Raw genomic sequence first — 21,775 nt, 5'->3', positions numbered from 1 at the left:
TTTATTTGTTCATAAGTATTTTATAATTTCTCTTGTGATTTCTTCTTTGGCCCATGGTTATTTAAGAGTAGTTTAATTTCTACATACAGTTGATCGTTATTATTCATGGAAGTCATATTTGTAACTTTACCTACTCACTAGAATTTATTTATAACCCAACAATCAGTACATTCACAGACATGTGAAGAGTGGCTAAAAATTTGAGCCAGCTGGTGTACATATTCCCAGCTGAGGTTAGACCAGACGATGCTCTGCTTTCTTGTTTCAGCTGTTATACTGTAAACAAGAATCCTTTTTGAGTCTATTTAGTGCTATTTTTTCACATTTTTGTGCTTTCTCTTGGTTGTTGCACTGTTTAAAATGGTCCCATGCACAGTGCAGCGGTGATGTCTGGTGTTCCTAAGCATGAGAGGACTGTGATATGCTTTACAAAGAAAATATACATGTGTTAGGTAAGATTCATTGAGGCATCAGTTATAGTTCTGTTGGCCATTAGTTCAATGTTAATGAATTAACAATACAGCACATCCAAAAAAAGGAAGAGGAAATAAATTCACCCATTTGTATGTAAGACCACCCTAGAAAGTGCCTAAGTAGTATCTGTAGTTGTGATGAACTATGGAAAAGTGGCTGAATTTGTGGATTCATGAGAGGACAACCAATTTTAAAAAAAGAAAGCATAGTGGACAGCATTGTTGTGAGGCTGAAAGCCAAGGAAATTTAAAGTCATGTTACCCGGAGTAAGGAAAGTGTTAAACTTGTCTTGGGTAGTGCTGGCTGGCTTGTACTTTTCAAAGGCAATGCAGCATGAAAAATGTTCAACTTGCAGGAAACTTGAGGCACAATCAAGAAGCTGCAGGAGAACTTTTTAAATGTCTGCGAAGTGTTATATAGGGAAAGGGCTGTGTGGAAGAGCAGGTTTTCAATGTTGATGAGACTGTCTTGTAGAACTATTTCTCTCTTCAATTATGTCAAGGTTTGCTTCATTTGTTTTGAGGCTTTATTGTTTGGTGCATGTATGTTTATAATTGTTATATCATCTTAATGAATAAACCCTTTTATCAATATATACTGTCCTTCTTTGTCTTTTGTAACTGTTTTTAGCTTAAAGTCTATTTTGTCTGATATTTGTGTAGCCATCTAGCTCTTTTTTGGTTACTATTTGCATGGAATATGTTTTCTCATTTGTTCACTTTCAACTTATTTGTGTCTCTAGATCTAAAGTGAATCTCTTTAGGCAGCATATAGTTGAGTCATGTATTCTTATCCTTTCTGCAAATCTCTGCCTTTTGATTGGGGAATTTAAACCATTGCCATTTAAAGTAATTACTAATAAGAAATGACTGACTTCTGCCATTTTGCTATTTGTTTTCTGTACGTCTTGCATCTTTTTTGTTTCTCATGTCTTACATTACTACTTTCTTTTGAGTTTGATTTTTTTGTAGTATACTATTTTGATTCCCTTCTCATTTCTTTTTGTGCATATTTTTTAGATACTTTCTTTGGGATTACATGGGGATTACAGTTAAAAACTAGATATATTTTTAAAGTATACCTGATACTGTAAATAGATTGGGTGATAGATATGAATGAGAAAGTCAAGGATAACAAGTTGTTTGGCCTGAGGAATGGAACAATGGAAAAGCCATTTTCCAGGAAGGAGATAACTACAGGAATAGCTGGTCAGATGGGAAAGGGAAGAGAAATCAGGAGTTTAGGTTTGGTCATGTTACATTAGATGTTGACGTGGAGATATCAAGCAGCCAGTTAGATATACAAGTGTAGGATTCAGGAGTGAGGTCCCAGCTAGAAACGGAAATTTGAGTCATGAACATATGGATTATGTATAAATCCCTGAGACTAGATGAGATCATTAAGGAAGTGAGTATAGACTGGGAAATGAAGTACCTTTAGAATTAAGCCCTGGAGCCCACTTTACTAAGGAGTTGTGAAGAAAAGGGGAACTAACAAAGGTGACTGAAAAGTAGTCTGTATATATTTTATATATTTGTAATAGATTCTATCATTTCCTGGGAAAGAATAATTCTGCATAAATCTGTTTTCCTTCTAGTCACATCTAAATGAGGACAGTGGTTCTAAATGTGTTTTTAGAGACAGTTTAACATAAAATTAAAGGTAAATGTAATCTGGATATTCTTAGATATACAATAAATGTGCCAGGTGAATTGGTTATTAAGCATAATTCTTCCTCCCTCCACAGGATCCCACTTGAGAAATAGTAGTTTTATTTAGTCTATCTAGATTGCTTTAGCCATTAAGGTCTGTGGTCTCTTTTATCTGTTTAATGTTAACTCATGAAAGACTTCTTTGATACTTTGTGATTCAGAATTCTATTATTCATTGGGGAGTAAATGTGAAAGTCATATCGTTGGAACTAGATCTGGTGGTCTCCAAAATATTTCTTTCCAGAAAAATACCTAGAGAAAATATTCTGAAGGTAGAGACTAATGGCTGAAAAAAAATCAACCAATCAATAAAACTAAAAATGACTTATTCTTTTCCCAACTATTCACTTTACTCCGGTGAGGTATAAAGGTGCTCTGGAATAGGGGAAAAGGAAAATAAAAAGGCTTGTAGTTTCTTTCTTAGCCTCTGCATCTAGCTTACTTGTATTTCTAACTTTCCCATTTAAACACCTTGAACATAACTCAATCCATATTTATTCAGGTTTATTAAGTTCAATTTCATCGTTCCTACTCAAAAACTCTCCTTTTCTCCTACCTTCTGCCCTAGCTTTTGAGACTCTACAAATGAATTTTTCTTCAATCTGTTGTGTACAAAGATTTCCCATCAATAACTTTGTCTATTTTTACTTCCTTATGGAGTCTAAGTGAAAAAAAAGAAAGAAGAGGGAAGCATAGGAAAGTTTCTCAGTAGTTGTTGACTTCTGTTTGACTCTCCTTTGCTATTCACAGTCTTCAAAAAATTCACAGAAAAATTAAAAGGCCTGAGTGCCTGCTACAGAGGCAGAAGCCAGTGTTATCTCTCACCTGGATTGTGCCAACAATCTCCTGACTGGTCTCTTTCCATCCTTGATCCCTTATTGTCTAATCTCAACATAGCAGCTATCATGGCGCTGCTCTGCTCAAAACTCGGCAGTGGCTCCCCATTTAACTCACACTAAAAGTCAAGTTTCTTACAGTGGCTTCTTGGGTTCTGCTTGATTTGGCCCCCATTACCTCTCTCTGCTCCAGCCACACTAGCCTCCTTGCCAGTCACATTTCCTCATTAGAGACTTTTCTCTGCCTGACCTCCTTGCCTGATATGTGTTCTTCCCTCAGATATCTGCTCAGCGAATTCTCTCACCTCCATCCAGTCTTGCCTCAAGTTTCAGCTTCTCAGTAATGCCTGCACTGACTGTCTTGTATTTAATACTTTAACCTGCCCCACTCACACTCCCAAACTCCTGATCCTAATTCTATTACTGTTTTAGTTACAATAGGCTTGGTTATGCTGTGGCAATGACTTAACCCCCAAATCTCAGCTTAACAACAAAAGTTTATTTCTCATTTGTGTTACATATTCATTATGAATTAGCAAACTTAGGACCTCAGGAACCCAGGCTGATGGAAGTTTACCCTTCTTTTCATCTCAACTTGTGACTTCCAACATCACATCTGGAGGGAAGAGAGAGTTCATAGAATGATTGAAAGTAGCATAAGTTACTGTTTTCCAACTCATTGGCCAAAACTAGTCACATGGTCCCAATCTAACTGCAAGTGAATCTGAAAATATAGAGGAGCACAAGGACTGTTTGATGAACATTACTGTTTCTTCAACCACCTGTTCTCTTTTTATTTCTACATAGTACTTCTCACGTTTTCTTATACAATTTATATGAATTTACATATCATATAATTCACATATTTTTATGCTTACTATTTAGTACCTCCCCCCAGCAAGAATGAAAGCTTATTCTCCTAGAAAACCACGCTACTTACAGTGTCTTTCACACAAACCTTTGCTTATGGTGTTTCTGCTGTTTGTAACACCCTCTTATCTTTTTTGCCCTCTGCTCACTCTTTTTCTCTAAAGACTAAATCCTACTCATCTTTCAGGATAACTTGGATCTTACTTAATCTGGGAGACTTTGTTAACATCCTTAAACTATGTTAATTGCCCATTCCTTAGACTCCCTCTGGGCTTAGTGTATACTCCTGTCATAGCACTTACCTCATGTATGGTTACGTCTGTCTGCCCCATTAACCAAGTTTCTCATGCATATGGAAGAAGGGCTGGAGAAATAGGTAGAGCTTAGAAAAGAAATTATGAGGATCTGAACAAGGGCACCGTAAGTAGGATGGAGAAGAGATGACAGAATCAAGGAATATTAGAAGGTAAAATCAGCAAGACTTGATTATTGGTGAAATATGAGGGATACGGAAGGAATCAAGGATAATTCATGTTTCTCCTTTAGATTATTGTGTGTATTATGATGTTTCCTTATGAAATAGGGAATCTGAGAGGAGCAACAAGTTTGGATAGGAGGATGATGAGTTTGGTTTGAGGTACAGTGGGTTTAACTCCATAGGGACCTGAGGGTGGAGGTATGTCCAGGAGTTGACTGTATGGTTCTCAAACTCAGGGAAATGGATAAGTCTTCAGCATGCTAAGTAGAGGTTACAAAATAAGAAAAGGTGAGACTGCCAATAACTATTAAGGGCAGAATCCTTATATAACCGCTGTTTAAGGAACAAGAAGAGGAGGATATGCTCTTGTGTGGGAGATACAGAAAAAAAAAACAAATAGTGAAAGGGGAGCCAGGAAAGTGTGATGCTCTGGAAATCAAGGATATTTAGAGTTTCCAGAAGAAAGCGATGGGCCACGTTAAATGCAGTAGAGAAGTCAAATCAAAACAACTGTGTAGGGGCCGGCTCCGTGGCCGAGTGGTTAAGTTTGTGCGCTCCGCTGCGGCGGCCTAGAGTTCGGATCCTGGGCACGGACATGGCACCGCTCTTCAGGCCATGGTGAGACGGCGTCCCACATCCCACAACTAGAAGGACATGCAACTAAGATATACAACTGTGTACGGGGGGGGGGGGGGGGTTGGGAAGATAAAGCAGGGAAAAAAAACAAAAAACAACTGTGTACTAAATTCTTACCCTTCTTCTTAAAACCATATTTAATTCCCTTCTTGCAACCCCACTTCTTATTGAACCACCTTGGATTCTTACTGATTTGAACCACCTTGGCTTCAGTTTCTTCAGAAATTTGAAGTCATCAGGCATAAAATGCCTCAAATGTGCTCCTCCCTTTCCCTTACACACTTACCCCTATGCCCATCCATCCTTTCCTCCTTCCCTCTAATCTCAGGAGATTCAAAGCCAACTCTTAAACTAGTGCCACTGAGACCAAGAGTTGTCTACCTTTTGGGTTTTTTTCCTTACTGTGGCTGTCTGCTCCCAGTATCCCACCAAAATTTTTCTCGGTAAGCTTACCATTTGAAATTTTAGTAGGGGGGACAAAGTGGAAAACAAATTACAAAGTGTTGCATATTGAATACGAGATGGGGAAGTGCCAATGGAAATTGCAGATAGCAGTCACTAATGGAAGTGAGAGAGAGATCACGCCCAGTCCTTCTCCCCAGGGAAGTGAAGGCCCTTCGTGGACCAGATCCAGGCACTATTCCAGAAGTGCTTTCATTTTGGAGCCGTATTAAAAGTATGTCTCCTACCTGTTTTTCTTCTGTAGCAAGCCAGTGATTGAATCTTTACTGTAGAAGCAAAGATGAGCCAGCTCCCACAATGAAGAGTGTAGAAACATCAGATTTTATTCATTTGTTCATTTGTGCAAAAGTATTTCTTGAATGTCTGCTGTTGGCTATGCCTAGGGTTACGTGCTGGGAATAAAATGGGGAGTAAAAACATATAGTTCTTGTTTCCATGGAGTTTTATAGTATAGTGATTTGTTTTTTATTTGCTTGTTTATATTTAACCTAATTTATTTAACTAATTTTACTTTTTTTCCCCTTTAGTATCCTCTTATATATGGACTGATTCTTGTTCCCTGCTGGTGTTCTCTAGTTTGCCTAAGTAGAATTTACATGGGAATGCACTCCATTCTGGTAAGGAAAATATTGTGTTCATAGAGTTTTATTTTTTTCTGAAATTGATAGGCAATTTTATACTTTTTAACCATTTGAAAACTTATATGAAAACTAAATCAGAAAATATAGTTATTGTAAATCTTTCGTGTTTTGCAAAAATATTAACATGATGCTGTCTGAAGTTTTAATATCATAATGATGTCTTGCATAGAAACAGTTCCTAACCACCACAATAACCAAGGAGTATACTCAGGATAACCCTTCTCCCTCCTTCCAGTCTCAGTTGTATTTTCCTTCTCATTCTCTTCTGTGCTGAGTCAAAACCAACCATCCGAATACAGAAACCAAGAAGAGCCCTGCTTGTTCATGAGGACCCAGTGACTAGTGACTAAATGAATTTAAACGATCCTGGTGCCACTTAGATTCACATATTAAACTCTAGTTTTTTCCTCTTTCTGAGGAGTATTTTAGGGCTAACATCAGATATTTTATTTTCAAAAGCAGCAGCACAGGGACCCTGCACTCCTTTCAGCCACATCTATCCCCTTCTTCCTCCTCCATCCCTGTTCACGCTCCCTGAGTCCTGGCCTGCTTCATCTCTAAACCAGGTTACTCCAGCAGCTTCTTAATGAACAGCCTTCCTTCCAGTCTGACACTGCTCCCTGCAGTCTTCAGTCTCCTGTTACAGTGTTCTTCCCAAACACAAATATGATGCCATACCGAATGACTTACGTTTCCTCAAATGTAAAGGGTTTTTCTTACCTCCATGCCCCAGGAATGCTGTAACCTCCACTTGGAATGCCCTTTTTTCTCTCTTAGCCTAGCTAACTATCCTATCCATTCTTTAAGAATCACAAAAATGTTCTTATCTCCTAAAAGCCTCCTTATATTCCCTGTCTTTCCTTTCTCAAGACTGGTTAGGTGACTCTTCTCCCAGAACACCCTGAGCATAATTCTGGCATAGCACTTGTCCTAAACTGCCATTCATTTTTTGGTTATCTATTGCTCCCACTAGGTAATAAGGAACATGAGAAAAGTAAGTGTATGTTTTCTCTCTCTATCCTTTGCATATAGTGCTGTGTTTCTTAAGACCTCTATGAATGTATTATATATTATCTTGTAGATAAAGGATCAGAAAAAAGGTGGAGAAATATGAATTAATTCCTGGAATCCAAAATTTTCTAAAGGGTTATATCGAATTTTTCTTATCCTTAACAACTTTCACTTTTAGAATTTTCTACTCATAAAAATACCTCATTAGCTTTTGTCATACTGTAGAAATATTGGGTTTCTATTTCCAACTTAGATTGTTTGCCTCCAGCAGCTACCCCTTCACTAGTAAATTTCCAGAAGTCTCAAATACTATGTTAATAAGCAAGTTATTTGTTTGACTTTTTATAGTTATTTATATTAATATAAATTGTGAATTTATGTACAAATCTTTCTAACTAATCTCTACCAATTTTATAATGAGACTAACTATCAGTTTTATATCAAATCTAATATTTGTCACGAGACAATGTTGTCCATCATTGTGCCTTAATCCTTTCCACTCCTAAAAGTTAATTTCTAAAAAACTACCAAATGGTTATGCATCTCTGAATGATAAAAAATGAATCCTCATATTTCTTAAAGGAAAAAATATTAAATAATATTATCCTTAGATCCATTATCCTCTTTGATGGATATATAATCTTTGAATATATAATCTTGAAGATGCTCTTCTTTAAAAAAAGAAATGTTTAGTGGATTGGTCAAATATTCAAGCTGAGTTCAGTTCATTTTTTATATCCTGGAAAATGTCTATTCTTGAATCAGCTGGACTAAAAACAATATTGATGTATTCAAATCATGAGTCTGATAACTCTAGTCCTTTATTCAAAAACCATCTTGTTGCATAGAACGTTTTATCAGTGTTATTCAGACTAGCTACTGAATTTTATGTATAACATTACAAATTTTTGTTTTTCTTTTCAAAGTAAAACCACAGATGACTTGCAAGCATGGTTATGATTCTGTGTTATAACAACCGTTTGTAATGAATAATATATCATCACTTGATAATTGATATATGAAATTGTACCCATAAGAAACCCATGTGTTTTTTGTTTTATTTTATTTATTTATTTTTTGAGGAATATTAGCCCTGAGCTAACATCTGTGCCCATCTTCCTCTATTTTATATGTGGGATGCCTGCCACAGCATGGCTTGCCAACCGGTGCCATGTCTGCACCCAGGATCCGAACCGGCGAACCCCAGGCTGCTGAAGTGGAATGTGGGAACTTAACTGCTGCGCCACCAGGCTGGCCCCATACCCATGTTTTTTACATTATGGGTCTAATATATTCCCACAATTTTCACTTTTTCCTATATTTTAATGTTTCACTAATTACCTGCATTTTGAACTATTTTCTTTTTTTCTTTTTAAAGATTTTATTTTTCCTTTTTCTCCCCAAAGCCCCCCGGCACATAGTTGTATATTTTTAGTTGTGGGTCCTTCTCGTTGTGGCATGTGAGATGCTGCCTCAGCATGGCTTGATGAGCAGTGCCATGTCCACGCCCAGCATCCAAACCAGCGAAACCCTGGGCCACAGAAGCGGGGCGTGCAAACCCAACCACTTGGCCACGGGGCTGGCCCCCTTGAACTATTTTCTTAATCATAATTTATATCTTCACTGTGTATTGTGAGGTTAGTGTGCAACTATAGGCAGAATGTGCCCTAGAAGTTGCTAAGAGGTGCTTGGATACCATATTATCCAAGCTGATTTCTTCATTAACATCAAGAAGAGAGTTCCAGTAATGTGTTCTAAATAATTTATAATGAACACTTCATTAGGTATTTGCCATATGCTTTGTTTTTATTGTTACAACACAAAGAGCCACAGCTTAGTTTATTTTTAACATCTAACTACTTTCCTAAATTGATTTTCTTAATTCCTAGAAAAGTAGGGAAGAGTTACTATATCCATCTTTTAAAACATTTATTATCACACCTACCTCTCAAATTTAATTTCTTAAAACACAACTGATTTTTAAGTTACTATGTTGAGCACTTGTCAAGTTACTGTTTTGTTTCTACATTAGTAAAATTATGAATGTTGTAATTATATTTACCCAAAATTGCACTAAAAGTTTATATGTCTATATATGGAAAGTCTTTTTAGAAAGGTATTGTGAGAGGGCTGTCGCCATGGCACAGTGGTTCGCCAGTTCGGATCCCGGGTGTGGACATGGAACTGCTTGGCAAAAGCCATGCTGTGGTAGGTGTCCCACGTATAAAGTAGAGGAAGATGGGCATGGATGTTAGCTCGGGGCCAGTCTTCATCAGCAAAAAGGGGAGGATTGGCAGTAGTTAGCTCAGGGCTAATCTTCCTCAAAAAAAAAAAAAGGTATTATGAGATTATGAAGTAGTATGTACCTCTCAAACCCACTTTTATAATAAGAAATAAAAAACCAACTAAATAAACTAAAAAACCCCAAAAACATGTTAAAGAGAAACATCTAGAATAGTATACAGTAAGAGTTTTAGTAGTGGTTATTCCTGGGTAATAACTGCTTGTTATTTTTTATTTTTATTTTTTGAGAAAAATTAGCCCTGAGCTGACTGCTGCCAATCCTCCTCTTTTTGCTGAGGAAGACTAGCCCTGAGCTGACATCTTCTTCTAATTTATATGTGGGACGCCTACCACAGCATGGCTTGCTAAGCAGTGCCATGTCCACACCCGGGATCTGAACCAGCGAACCCCAGGCCGCCGAAGTGGAATGTGTGAACTTAACTGCTGCACCACTGGGCCGGCCCATGCTTGTTATCGTTTATCTGTATTTCCTAGTTTTTCTATAGTGAGCAGGTATTAAATTTGATTTTTTTTTTTTTTTTTTTGGTGAGGAAGATTGTCCCTGAGCTAACATCTGTGCCAATCTTCATTTATTTGTTGTATGTGGGACACCACCACACCATAGCTCGATGAGTTGTGTGTAGGTCTGTGCCCAGCACCTGAACCTGTGAACCCTGGGCTGCCAAAGTGGAGCACATGAACTTAACTGCTACACCAGGGAGCCTGCCCCATAAATTTGAACTTTAATTAAAGAAGATAAAAATTTCAAAATCCATCCTTAATAATGCCTTTTTTGTCAAAAGCAATGCATTTCAAAAATATATTTTTTGTTAGAAACTCTGTTGGCATCAGTGGCATATTGAAATTACAAGCAGGACACCTGAAATGTGTTATAATTTTAAAAAAAAAAACAACCCACTAGGAGATGACAGGAGTCCTGAATTCTAGTCCCAGCAAATTACTAGCCTCTCTAGTTCTATTTCCTCATCAGGAGAAAAGAAAAGGAGAAAATTCCATATTTAATACATAATAAATATTTATTGAATCTATGATATTTGATATCTTCTACCATAAATTTGATGATAACCTGATTATAGCATTCAAGTGTGTAATTATTAACTTTTAGAGCATATAAGTTATTTATAATTAATAAGTATCTAAAATTATTTGCTAAGTTTCTTTTTGGAAAATTTGCTACTTTGAGTTCTTTTTGTTACTTTTAACATTAATTTTTCTTTATTGCATACTTTGTGCTATAATGCTTAAAACCACTTAGTTGTACATTTTAATGTTATACATTAAATTGATATCACAATAGCCACTATGTTTATGTCCTGAACTCCGTCATTCCTTTGTTCTGGTTCTGTTGCATGGAAGTTCAATATACCTTTACTATCCAGGGTGATATCATACATAATTAATAACTCAATCAGAAAAGGAGGCAGATTTGTATAGAGTCTTGTAGCAATCTGAGTTTAATGTTCATGGAGCTATACATAAAAAGTACAGGACAAGAAATACTGGATGTTTTATGTCACACTGAAACATACTTCCAAAAATGTAATTGATATGCGTTGTCATTTTAAAGAATTCTTAATGTTAACGTGATCAAACATTAAAAAGTCCTAAAAGTGATTTAATTGATTAATTTTTTCATTTTTCAGGTACTGTAAAAAGCTTTTTACAGGAATGATGTACTTATATCTATAATATGAAAGAAGTTTTTTTTTAAAAAAAGAAGTAACTGCAGAGCTATTAACTTTTTACTTAACCTTAGAGTAAATATATTATGTATGGTTTTATATAAATACCTCATTAATTGTCATTTATTTAAAACATCTAACTTGGTACCCATTCTGTATGAGAATTACAAGGCTCAGAATACTTCTACATTAGCATGTAATTTAAAATTTTGAGTCAGTCATGAAATTTAAATGAAAAATAAAGTAATAGCTTTTGTCCTGGTAGCCAGAATGCTATGGTTACTTTCCGAAACCTGTGCCTTTAATCATAAGGTCAGGAAGAAAGGATGAGATAGCACAAAGGGAACCTCACCTCATGAAGTGAAATTATTTGGCACTTATGGGTCTGAACTCTGAAGAATCGACGTGTGGCAGTCACAGAATTTGAGATCTCTATGCAGAAGTATGATCGGAGTTAGGATTGCCTGTGGAATCTTTGAGTGATTGCAGTAAAATTCAGTTAACCAGAACTCTTAGGTAACTTTTAGTACGTATCATTGAGTTTTCACGAAAGACCTCATGTTCAAAAAAAGTGGGAAATTTAGTTTTCCTTCACTCCCAATATTTAATTCTGAGATTATTCATTTTTTTCAACAGATGTATTGAGCACCTTCAGTCTATGAGATTAAATGTCTAGTTATATGAGCTTAGTCCAATTTTCTTTATTTAAAAACTGGTTAATTGAGGTATCCATAAACTTTCATCAAATTTGGACACTTTTGAAAGGGAAAAAAGCCACTTTTAATATTTATTCTGGAGACTAAAGAGCAAAATGAGATTGTCCCAAGCCTTATCAGGGTGGTTGTGAGGATGAAATGTAAATAAATGTAAAGTATTAGAATACTGTTTTTGGTACAGAAAGTAGTAGTATTCCCTGAAGATGTCTTTAGCCTAAATTCAAGAATTATGTTTCATCTGTTTCTTGTACAGAGTTCTTGTCAGGCAAGATTATATAGTCAGTGTGATGAGTCTAAAAAATTACTTTAACTATCTTAATTTAACTAACTAAATACTTATTGCCTGCTTAGTGTGTGCCAGGCACTGGGTATATGTGTATAAATAAGATAAACTCTCTGCCTTTGAGAAATCACAGTCTAAATGTAATATAAATATGTAATGCAGTAATTTTCAACCAGTGCTGAACAACAGAATCACTAGAAAGCTTTTTAAAAAAAATACTGATGCGCCACTCCCACTTTAATTCAATTAAATCAGAATGTCTGAAGATTGGCCCAGGCATGAGTATGTTTGTAAAGTTCCCCAGGTGATTTTAATAGGCAACAAGGGTTGTAAACCTTTGGTTTTCTGGGAGAAATAGACAAGCAAGGAAATGGAAAACAGTGTGGTAATTGTAGCAGGTATGTAGAGGATGCTATGGAAGCCAAAAGGAGGACATTCTTTATTTTATTTATTTATTTTTTTTTATTAATGTTACGATAGATTACAAGCTTGTGAGATTTCAGTTGTACATTTTTGTTAGTCATGTTGTGGGTACACCACTTCCCCCTCCGTACCCTCCCCCCACCCCCCCTTTTCCCTGGTAACCACCGATCAGATCTCCTTCTCAATATACTAATTTCCACCTATGAGTGGAGTCATATAGAGATCGTCTTTCTCTGACTGACTTATTTCGCTTAACATAATGCCCTCGAGGTCCATCCACGTTGTTGTGAATGGGCCAATTTCGTCTTTTTTTATGGCTGAGTAGTATTCCATTGTGTATATATACCACATCTTCTTTATCCAGTCATCAGTTTCTGGGCATGTAGGCTGGTTCCACGTCTTGGCTATTGTAAATAATGCTGCGATGAACATAGGGGTGCAACGGACTCTTGAGATATCTGTTATCAGGTTCTTAGGATAGATACCCAGTAATGGGATGGCTGGGTCATAGGGTATTTCTATTTTTAACTTTTTGAGAAATCTCCATACTGTTTTCCATAGTGGCTGTACCAGTTTGCATTCCCACCAACAGTGTATGAGGGTTCCTCTTTCTCCACAACCTCTCCAACATTTGTCGTTCTTGGTTTTGGATGTTTTTGCCAATCTAACGGGGGTAAGGTGATATCTTAGTGTAGTTTTGATTTGCATTTCCCTGATGATTAGCGATGATGAACATCTTTTCATGTGTCTATTGGCCATATTCATATCTTCTTTTGAGAAATGTCTGTTCATGTCCTCTGCCCATTTTTTGATCGGGTTGTTTGTTTTTTTGTTGTTAAGCAGTGTGAGTTCTTTGTATATTATGGAGATTAACCCTTTGTCGGATAAGTGGCTTGTAAATATTTTTTCCCAATTAGTGAGCTGTTTTTTTGTTTCAATTCTGTTTTCCCTTGCCTTGAAGAAGCTCTTTAGTCTGATGAAGTCCCATTTGTTTATTCTTTCTATTGTTTCCCTCAACTGAGGAGTTACAGTGTCCGAAAAGATTCTTTTGAAACTGATGTCAAAGAGTGTACTGCCTATATTCTCTTCCAAAAGACTTATTGTCTCAGGCCTAATCTTTAGGTCTTTGATCCATTTTGAGTTTATTTTGGAGTGTGGTGAAAAAGAATGGTCAATTTTCAATCTTTTGCATGTGGCTGTCCAGTTTTCCCAGCACCATTTGTTGAAGAGACTTTCTTTTCTCCATTGTAGGCCCTCTGCTCCTTTGTCGAAGATTAGCTGTCCATAGATGTGTGGTTTTATCTCTGGGCTTTCAATTCTGTTCCATTGATCTGTGGACCTGTTTTTGTACCAGTACCATGCTGTTTTGATCACTGTAGCTTTGTAGTATGTTTTGAAATCGGGGATTGTGATTCCGCCGGCTTTGTTTTTCTTGCTCAGGATTGCTTTAGCAATTCGCGGTCTTTTGTTCCCCCATATGAATTTTAGGATTGTTTGTTCAATTTCTGTGAAGAATGTTCTTGGGATTCTGATTGGGATAGCATTGAATCTGTATATTGCTTTAGGTAGTATGGACATTTTAACTATGTTTATTCTTCCAATCCATGTACAAGGAATGTTTTTCCATCTCTTTATGTCATCGCCTATTTCTTTCAAGAAAGTCTTGTAGTTTTCATTGTATAGATCCTTCACTTCCTTGGTTAAGTTTATCCCAAGGTATTTTATTCTTTTCATTGCGATTGTGAATGGGATAGAGTTCTTGAGTTCTTTTTCTGTTAGTTTATTGTTAGTGTATAGAAATGCTACTGATTTATGCACGTTAATTTTATACCCTGCTACTTTGCTGTAGTTGTTGATTATTTCTAATAGTTTTTCTGTGGATTCTTTGGGGTTTTCTATGTATAAGATCATGTCGTCTGCAAACAACGAGAGTTTTACTTCTTCGTTCCCTATTTGGATTCCTTTTATTTCTTTTTCCTGCCAAATTGCTCTGGCCAGCACCTCCAGTACTATGTTGAATAGGAGTGGTGAAAGTGGGCACCCTTGTCTTGTTCCTGTCCTCAGAGGGATGGCTTTCAGCTTTTGTCCATTGAGTATGATGTTGGCTGTGGGTCTATCATATATGGCCTTTATTATGTTGAGGTACTTTCCTTCTATACCCATTTTACTGAGGGTTCTTATCATAAATGGGTGTTGGATCTTGTCGAATGCTTTCTCTGCATCTATTGAGATGATCATGTGGTTTTTGTTTTTCATTTTGTTGATGTAGTGTATCACGTTGATTGACTTGCGGATGTTGAACCATCCCTGTGTCCCTGGTATAAATCCCACTTGATCATGGTGTATAATCTTTTTGATGTATTGCTGTAATCGGTTTGCCAAAATTTTGTTGAGGATTTTTGCATCTATGTTCATCAGTGATATCGGCCTGTAGTTCTCCTTCTTTGTGTTGTCCTTGTCAGGTTTGGGGATCAGAGTGATGTTGGCTTCATAGAATGTGTTAGGGAGTTCTCCATCTTTCTCAATTTTCTGGAACAGTTTGAGGAGAATAGGTATTAAGTCTTCTTTGAATGTTTGGTAGAATTCTCCAGAGAAGCCGTCTGGTCCTGGACTCTTGTTTTTGGGGAGGTTTTTGATTACCGTTTCTATTTCCTTACTTGTGATTGGTCTATTCAGATTCTCCATTTCTTCCTGATTCAGTCTGGGGAGATTGTAGGAGTCTAGGAATTTGTCCATTTCTTCCAGGTTGTTCAATTTGTTGGCATATAGTTTTTCATAGTATTCTCTTATGATCTCTTGTATTTCATTGGTATCTGTTGTGATTTCTCCTCTGTCATTCCTGATTTTATTAATTTGCGATTTCTCTCTTCTTTTCTTGGTGAGTCTGGCTAGGGGTTTGTCAATTTTGTTAATTCTTTCGAAGAACCAACTCTTTGTTTCATTGATCCTTTCTATTGTCTTTTTTGTTTCAATATCGTTTATTTCTGCTCTTATTTTTATTATTTCCCTCCTTCTACTGACTCTGGGCTTTGTTTGTTCTTCTTTTTCTAGTTCTGTTAGGTGTCGTTTGAGGTTGCTTACGTGAGCTTTTTCTTGTTTAGTGAGGTGAGCCTGTATTGCGATGAATTTCCCTCTTAGGACTGCTTTTGCTGCATCCCAAATGATTTGGTATGTCATGTTCTCATTTTCATTTGTCTCCAGATAATATTTGATTTCTTCTTTAATTTCTTCAATGATCCATTGTTTGTTGAGAAGCGTGTTGTTTAGTCTCCACATTTTTGCACCTTTCTCTGCTTTTTTCTTGTAGTTGATTTCTAGTTTAATAGCATTATGATCAGAAAAGATGCTTGATATTATTTCAACTCTCTTGTATTTATTGATGTTTGTTTTGGTTCCCAAAATATGGTCAATCCTTGAGAATGTTCCATGTGCACTTGAGAAGAATGTGTAACCTGCTGTTTTTGGATGAGGAGGACATTCTTTATTATAGAGTAGGAGGAGAAAGTTTATGGAGGAGATAGACGCCTGAGCAGAATCTCAGAGGGTGTGTGATAATTTGCCTAAAATATAGGTGGGAAAGGTAATTCCAAGATAAGGGAAAATGGAGTCTATAAATTCATTATGGGATCCGGCTTTGAGGCTTAATGATAGGCAGAAGGCAAACATGGGAAGTGAGGAAGTGGAGGCAGTGAATATGAGCAACTCTTTTTATATATTTTTCAGTGATAGAGAGTAGATCCCAGGATTTTGTTTTGTTTGTTTTAAGGTGGAAATTCTGGAACATTTTTGTTCATGTCAGGAATGATTCGGAAAGGAAAGTTCTCTAAATGATAGCTTTTATTTCCTCCAGTAAACCATCTTCTGTCTACGCAATTGTTCATGCCTAAAACTAGCTTCATCTTTGATCCCTTTCTTTTCTGCTTCTCTACCTCATTCAGTCCATCACCAAGTTGAAGTTGTCAACTCTAATTTTAAAATATTTTACTAAATCCATCCATGTACTTCTCTTCATGTGGATACGGACCATGTCTAGAGTGAACCACTGCAGTAGCGCCCCACAAGTGTCTCCAGTGGTCTCCCATCATCCATACTTTCCCCCGTAATCCATTCTCTACACAGCAGATGGAGTGTCCCTTTACGAATATCAATCAGATTATGTTACACTCCTACTTTGGAATCCTTCAGTGGTGCCCTATCACTTTTATTATTTATTTATTTTTCTGCTTTTTCTCCCCAAATCCCCCTAGTCCATAGTTGTATATTTTAGTTGTGGGCCCTTCCAGTTGTGGCATGTGGGACGCCGCCTCAACGTGGCCTGATGAGCGGTGCCATGTCTGCGCCCAGGATCCAAACTAGCGAAACCCCGGGCCGCCGAACCAGAGCGCACCAACTTAACCACTCTGGGGCCAGCCCCTCCCTATCACTTTTGAAATAAAATCTAAACTCTTACCCAGCCTACCCAGGCCCTACATGATTTGGTCTCTGCCTCTCTCTCTGTCCTCATGTCACATGCCTCTTCCCTTTGCTCACTATTTGAGCCATCTGGATTTCTCTCAGTTCCTGGAACTCACTAGGTTCTTTTCTGCCTCTAGGCTTTGGCACTTGGTATTCCATCCACCTGGAACACTTTTCCTTACATCTAAAGACAGGGCGGACTCCTTTTTGAAATCTGGTCTCTGCTCAAGTGTCACCTCCTCAAACGGGTTTCCATAATCACTCTAATAAAGTTTTTCATCATACTATCCCATTGTCCTATTTTAGTTTCTTCATAACATTTATTGTAACTATCTGAAATTGTAATATTCATCTACTTTTTTACTTACATGGTTATTTTCAGTCATCCCCACTAAAATATAAGCTCTGTCACAGCAGGAATCTTGTCATTTTTTTAAGCAATACATCCTCAGCACCAAAATACTGCCGGCACATGTAGGTACTCACTAAGTGTTTGTTCGGTGAGTGAATGAATGAATAGGAAAAGGAAGCTACCCAGGCTTTGTATCCTCTTTGATCATGGAAATATATTTAAATGCATGAAAATGAAGATGGTTTCTTTGAAAAATAAATATATTCTTTATCCCAGAAATCAAAACTACATAATTTGAGCATAGTTTATTCAGGATTTGAATATAAATTTGTCTGTAGTGTATGTGTAGTTAATTTATAGAAGGATAGAACTTTGAAAACACAATTCTTTTATCATCAATAAGTCCTTTTATTATCATTAAAACAGTTTTTAGTACCTATTATGTGGTCAATTAGTACAGTTTACTTTGAGAATGTGACATATTTTAAAAGTTTCTATCAACATTTGAAGTGTGAAATATATGTTTTTTTTAATGTCAAAGATAGTATTATACTAAACAGCTCTACTTTTCTTTTTTCCCAGGATATTATTGCTGGATTTCTATATACCATTTTAATCTTAGTTGTCTTCTATCCATTCGTCGACCTGATTGACAACTTCAACCAGACTCACAGATATGCTCCGTTATTCATCATCGGGCTTCATTTAGCCTTGGGGATCTTTTCTTTCACTCTGGACACCTGGAGTACATCCCGAGGAGACACTGCTGAGATTCTAGGAAGTGGTGCTGGAATTGCATGTGGATCTCATGTCACCTATAACATGGGTCTGATGTTAGATCCTTCTCTGGATATGTTACCTCTAGCTACACCCCCTATTACTGTGACTCTGTTTGGAAAAGCCATATTGCGGATCCTCATAGGGATGGTGTTTGTACTAATAGTCAGAGATATAATGAAAAGGATCACCATTCCTTTAGCCTGTAAAGTCTTCAGTATACCATGTGATGATGTTCGAAACGCTAGACAGCACATGGAAGTTGAACTTCCTTATCGATATATTACCTATGGAATGGTTGGTTTCTCTATCACGTTTTTGATCCCTTACATATTTTCCTTTATTGGTATCTCTTGATGGAGAAATATTGTTTATGATAAGAAAGGAGGGTATCAGTTACTGATATCTAAAAATGTATTCTAGTTAAAAGCCAAATCAGAGTTAGGCTTTTGCAGGAATTAAACTTAAATAATTATTTAAGTAAATTCATAAGAGTCAGTGCATTTTATCATTGCACATCCAGATATTGTTTTAGGTGAGCTGAGCTTTTTCGACACTGAGAAAATGGTAAGTGCCCATTTAGAGTGTTCATGTAATATTTGGAGAGTTGTGTGCTGTTATGGATTCAAGTTATATATAATATATATTAAGGTACATAATATACAATTATGTATCTAATATATGTTATGTATAAAATAATGTACCTAAGTTTTTTAAACTGGGGGGTGTATTATAAAATCAAAAATAATATGCAAACAGTTGGTGCCTGTGTATTTGGACTTAATACAGGTATGTTGTTATTAACAGATATATTTAACATTTATTTACTATGGGAGCCGTTTCCTAATTGAATTGCATAATTACTAGACCAGAATTCATATGCTACCGCATATTGTTTTATTGCCTGTTTTTACACTGCCATCACCTTTCATGTTACTCATGATGTTGAACATGGGAGGTATTTTTAATGGACCAAATTTTCAGAAAAGTTAGTGTTTGGATTCCTTTTATTTTCTCCAGTTCTGTACACTTTGTTGAATGTATTTCATTTGCAGTTCTTATGTACATCAGTTTAATAATTCAGGTACTGAATTTTAGTGCTTGCTAATTGTGCCTTTCTGTTGCTGAATTAAGAAATGCCATGTACTGTGATATAAAAATGAGATGTTGACTATTTAAGTTACTCATAATCAGGCAAATATTTTTAAAATATATGTCAAGCTAACAGGGCTAGAAGCAAACCCCCCTCAGTCTTTAGCCGTTGTCTAGATAGAATGTGGAATGGGCTAAACTTTGTCACAAATTTATTGGGAAGCTAAATGGATAAATATTTCCATTTTTGTAGGTATTTTTCTGTGCATTGTCAGTTATAGGAACAAGATATATTTTTTTGTACATTGTCTTGATTGTTTATACTGCAGGTAGATATTTCCAGTGAATGAAAATGTAATTGAAATTTGTAGATGGGACAATGCACATGCTTCATATGTAAACAAACCATTTTTCTAAATTATTTGGAAAGGATTGGATTTAGCAGTGTTACCTTTTAATACCCATTTATTAGCTACTTAAGATAAATTATAAAATCTAAAAGTATCAGTATTTTAGATCCTATTATTTTTTCAACTTTTTATTATTTTCACAGTGGAAACTTTGGGTATAGTATTAAACAATTCTTGATTCTGTCTGTGCCTTTATATTTTGAAGTGTGATTGTAATTAGGTTAACATTAAGTTTATTTGTAGTAAGTTTTTCATAAAGAAGAGAATTAACTTTCCATATAAATGAGCATTAGGTATGGAATTACTGACTTTTGTGCAATATCTGTCTGATTATCCAGAAGTAATCACTTAAGATGTTTCTATTTTGGGCAGCATAACTATTTGAGCTCATATTTTTATAATTCTGATTGAGAACTTAGGGACATGGTAATTTTTACCAATACTGAATTCAATAATTTTAAGTAAAGCAACTAAATTTAGGACCTTTACCTATTAGTTAAAAGGAAACCAAGGCACTTAGGAACATATCGGTACGTTGGAAACTGTGCAAAGAACTTTTCTTTCAAAATGTGTTTAATGAATCAAATTTTAGAGTCTATTTCCCATAATTTGGGTCTATGCTATGTTATTAATTTTTATGTCTAGCTTAAAAGGTATTTGAAGATATTCCATTTCTTTGTGTTTTATTTTCTGTCCTATGATAGTTCATGCTAAATGTATTTTAAAATAAAAACCAAATTCAAGATTGAAGGATGTCTTGTCTTGTTTGCTTTCTGTGCATTTGTCTCTGTATTATCTGGTGGAGATTATACAATATATCTAGGATTTTCATTCTAGCAGGCTTTTCCTCTGAAGCATTTTATTCAAAATCAGTACTGTTTTCAGTAACAGAAGACATTGAAGAAATCCTTTAAGGTTCATGCTGACTTTGGGCTCCATTTATGATCATTCTGATATTGTGCTTTTAGTGAAAAGTTTCATAATATTTATTTTTAAAAATTATGCATAAAACATGTTTCAGTAAAATTTGTGGCTAATAGTATTGTAGGTAGTTGACTGCTAATCCATTAATTAAGGAATTATAATACTAGGAACAGGTACCTTTTCAGGCAGAATAAACATAGGGACATTTCATTTTGTAATTTTAAAATGCCATGACATATGAATTGTAAAAACTAGGTCTGCCAGAAATACATTATAAGACCTAATATAAAGCAATGCTGCTACAGTAGATTTACATAATTATTTTTACTTTATTTACCAGTTTTCTTTAGAAGTAATATGTATTAAATGTGTCTTTCAAAGACAACATAAAAATTAATTCAGTGATATGAATATAACTTAAAGGCAAATTTTCATAAAGCATTTTATAAATAAATGCTAAAATGTTTTTGTTTTAAATATATAACCAGACAGTTTTATATGGCAAAGATTTTTTATTGCCAAAGCAATTTCATTCTTGTTAACAAAGAATGTTTACCCAGATTTAAAAATCAAGCTGTTTAATCTGGACATCAGTAAAAAACAATTCTTAAAATTCAGTTTTATAGGGATTGGCCCCATGGCATAGTGGTTAAGTTCACACACTCTGCTTCGGCAGCCCAGGTTCATGGGTTTGGATCTCACGCTTAGACATACACCACTCATCAGCCATGCTGTGGTAGCATCCCACATATTAAAATAGAGGACTATTGGCACAGATGTTAGCTCAGGGCTAATCTTCCTCAAAACAAAAAAGAGAAAAATTGGCAACAGATGTTAGCTCAGTGCAAGTCTTCCTCAGCAAAGACAAAAATTCAACTTTATAGTTGAATTCGTTTTTCTGAAGAGAGTTTTAGTTGTTTGCTGTGGAGATTTTTTTGAGAAAGAAAAGAGGCGATAGTTTGAGAAAGAGTAACTGAACATAGTGGATATGCTAGATATTTTGTTGAATTTTGGTTATCATCCAGTTCCTTCTGTAGTATACATAAGTTAAAAAGAAAAAAACTTCTACACTTGAATTTTAATTGTAAGCTATAAATAGCACAATAAAAGTAAGTTTTAACATGCTAATTGTAAAGGACGTTTTAGAAAACTTCTTTTTTTTGGTGAAGAAGATTGGCCCTGAGCTAACATCTGTGCCAGCCTTCCTCCATTTTGTATGTGGGATGCTGCCACAGCG

At 35.9% G+C, this 21,775-nt stretch overlaps 1 protein-coding gene across 2 annotated transcripts in view; it reads left to right on the top strand.

Annotated features, from left to right (window-relative positions):
* Nucleotides 1–20,364, top strand: part of SGPP1 (sphingosine-1-phosphate phosphatase 1) — a 43,909-nt gene extending 23,545 nt beyond the window's left edge. Inside the window, exons 2-3 of one of the 2 annotated variants that reach the window (XM_008525341.2) lie at nucleotides 5,996–6,085; nucleotides 17,918–20,364. In XM_008525341.2, coding sequence (XP_008523563.2) covers nucleotides 5,996–6,085; nucleotides 17,918–18,469 — 642 coding nt within the window. In that variant the 3' untranslated portion in view covers nucleotides 18,470–20,364. The remainder of the gene's footprint in view (nucleotides 1–5,995; nucleotides 6,086–17,917) is intronic. The other variant, XM_070592937.1, reaches the window with a different exon arrangement.
* Nucleotides 20,365–21,775: the final 1,411 nt, after the last annotated feature.

Source organism: Equus przewalskii, chromosome 25 (genome assembly GCF_037783145.1).
Source record: "Equus przewalskii isolate Varuska chromosome 25, EquPr2, whole genome shotgun sequence".
NCBI classification, from domain to species: Eukaryota; Metazoa; Chordata; class Mammalia; order Perissodactyla; family Equidae; genus Equus; species Equus przewalskii.
The sequence above is the reverse complement of the archived record's forward strand: the minus strand, read 5'-3'. Positions and strand labels throughout refer to the sequence as shown.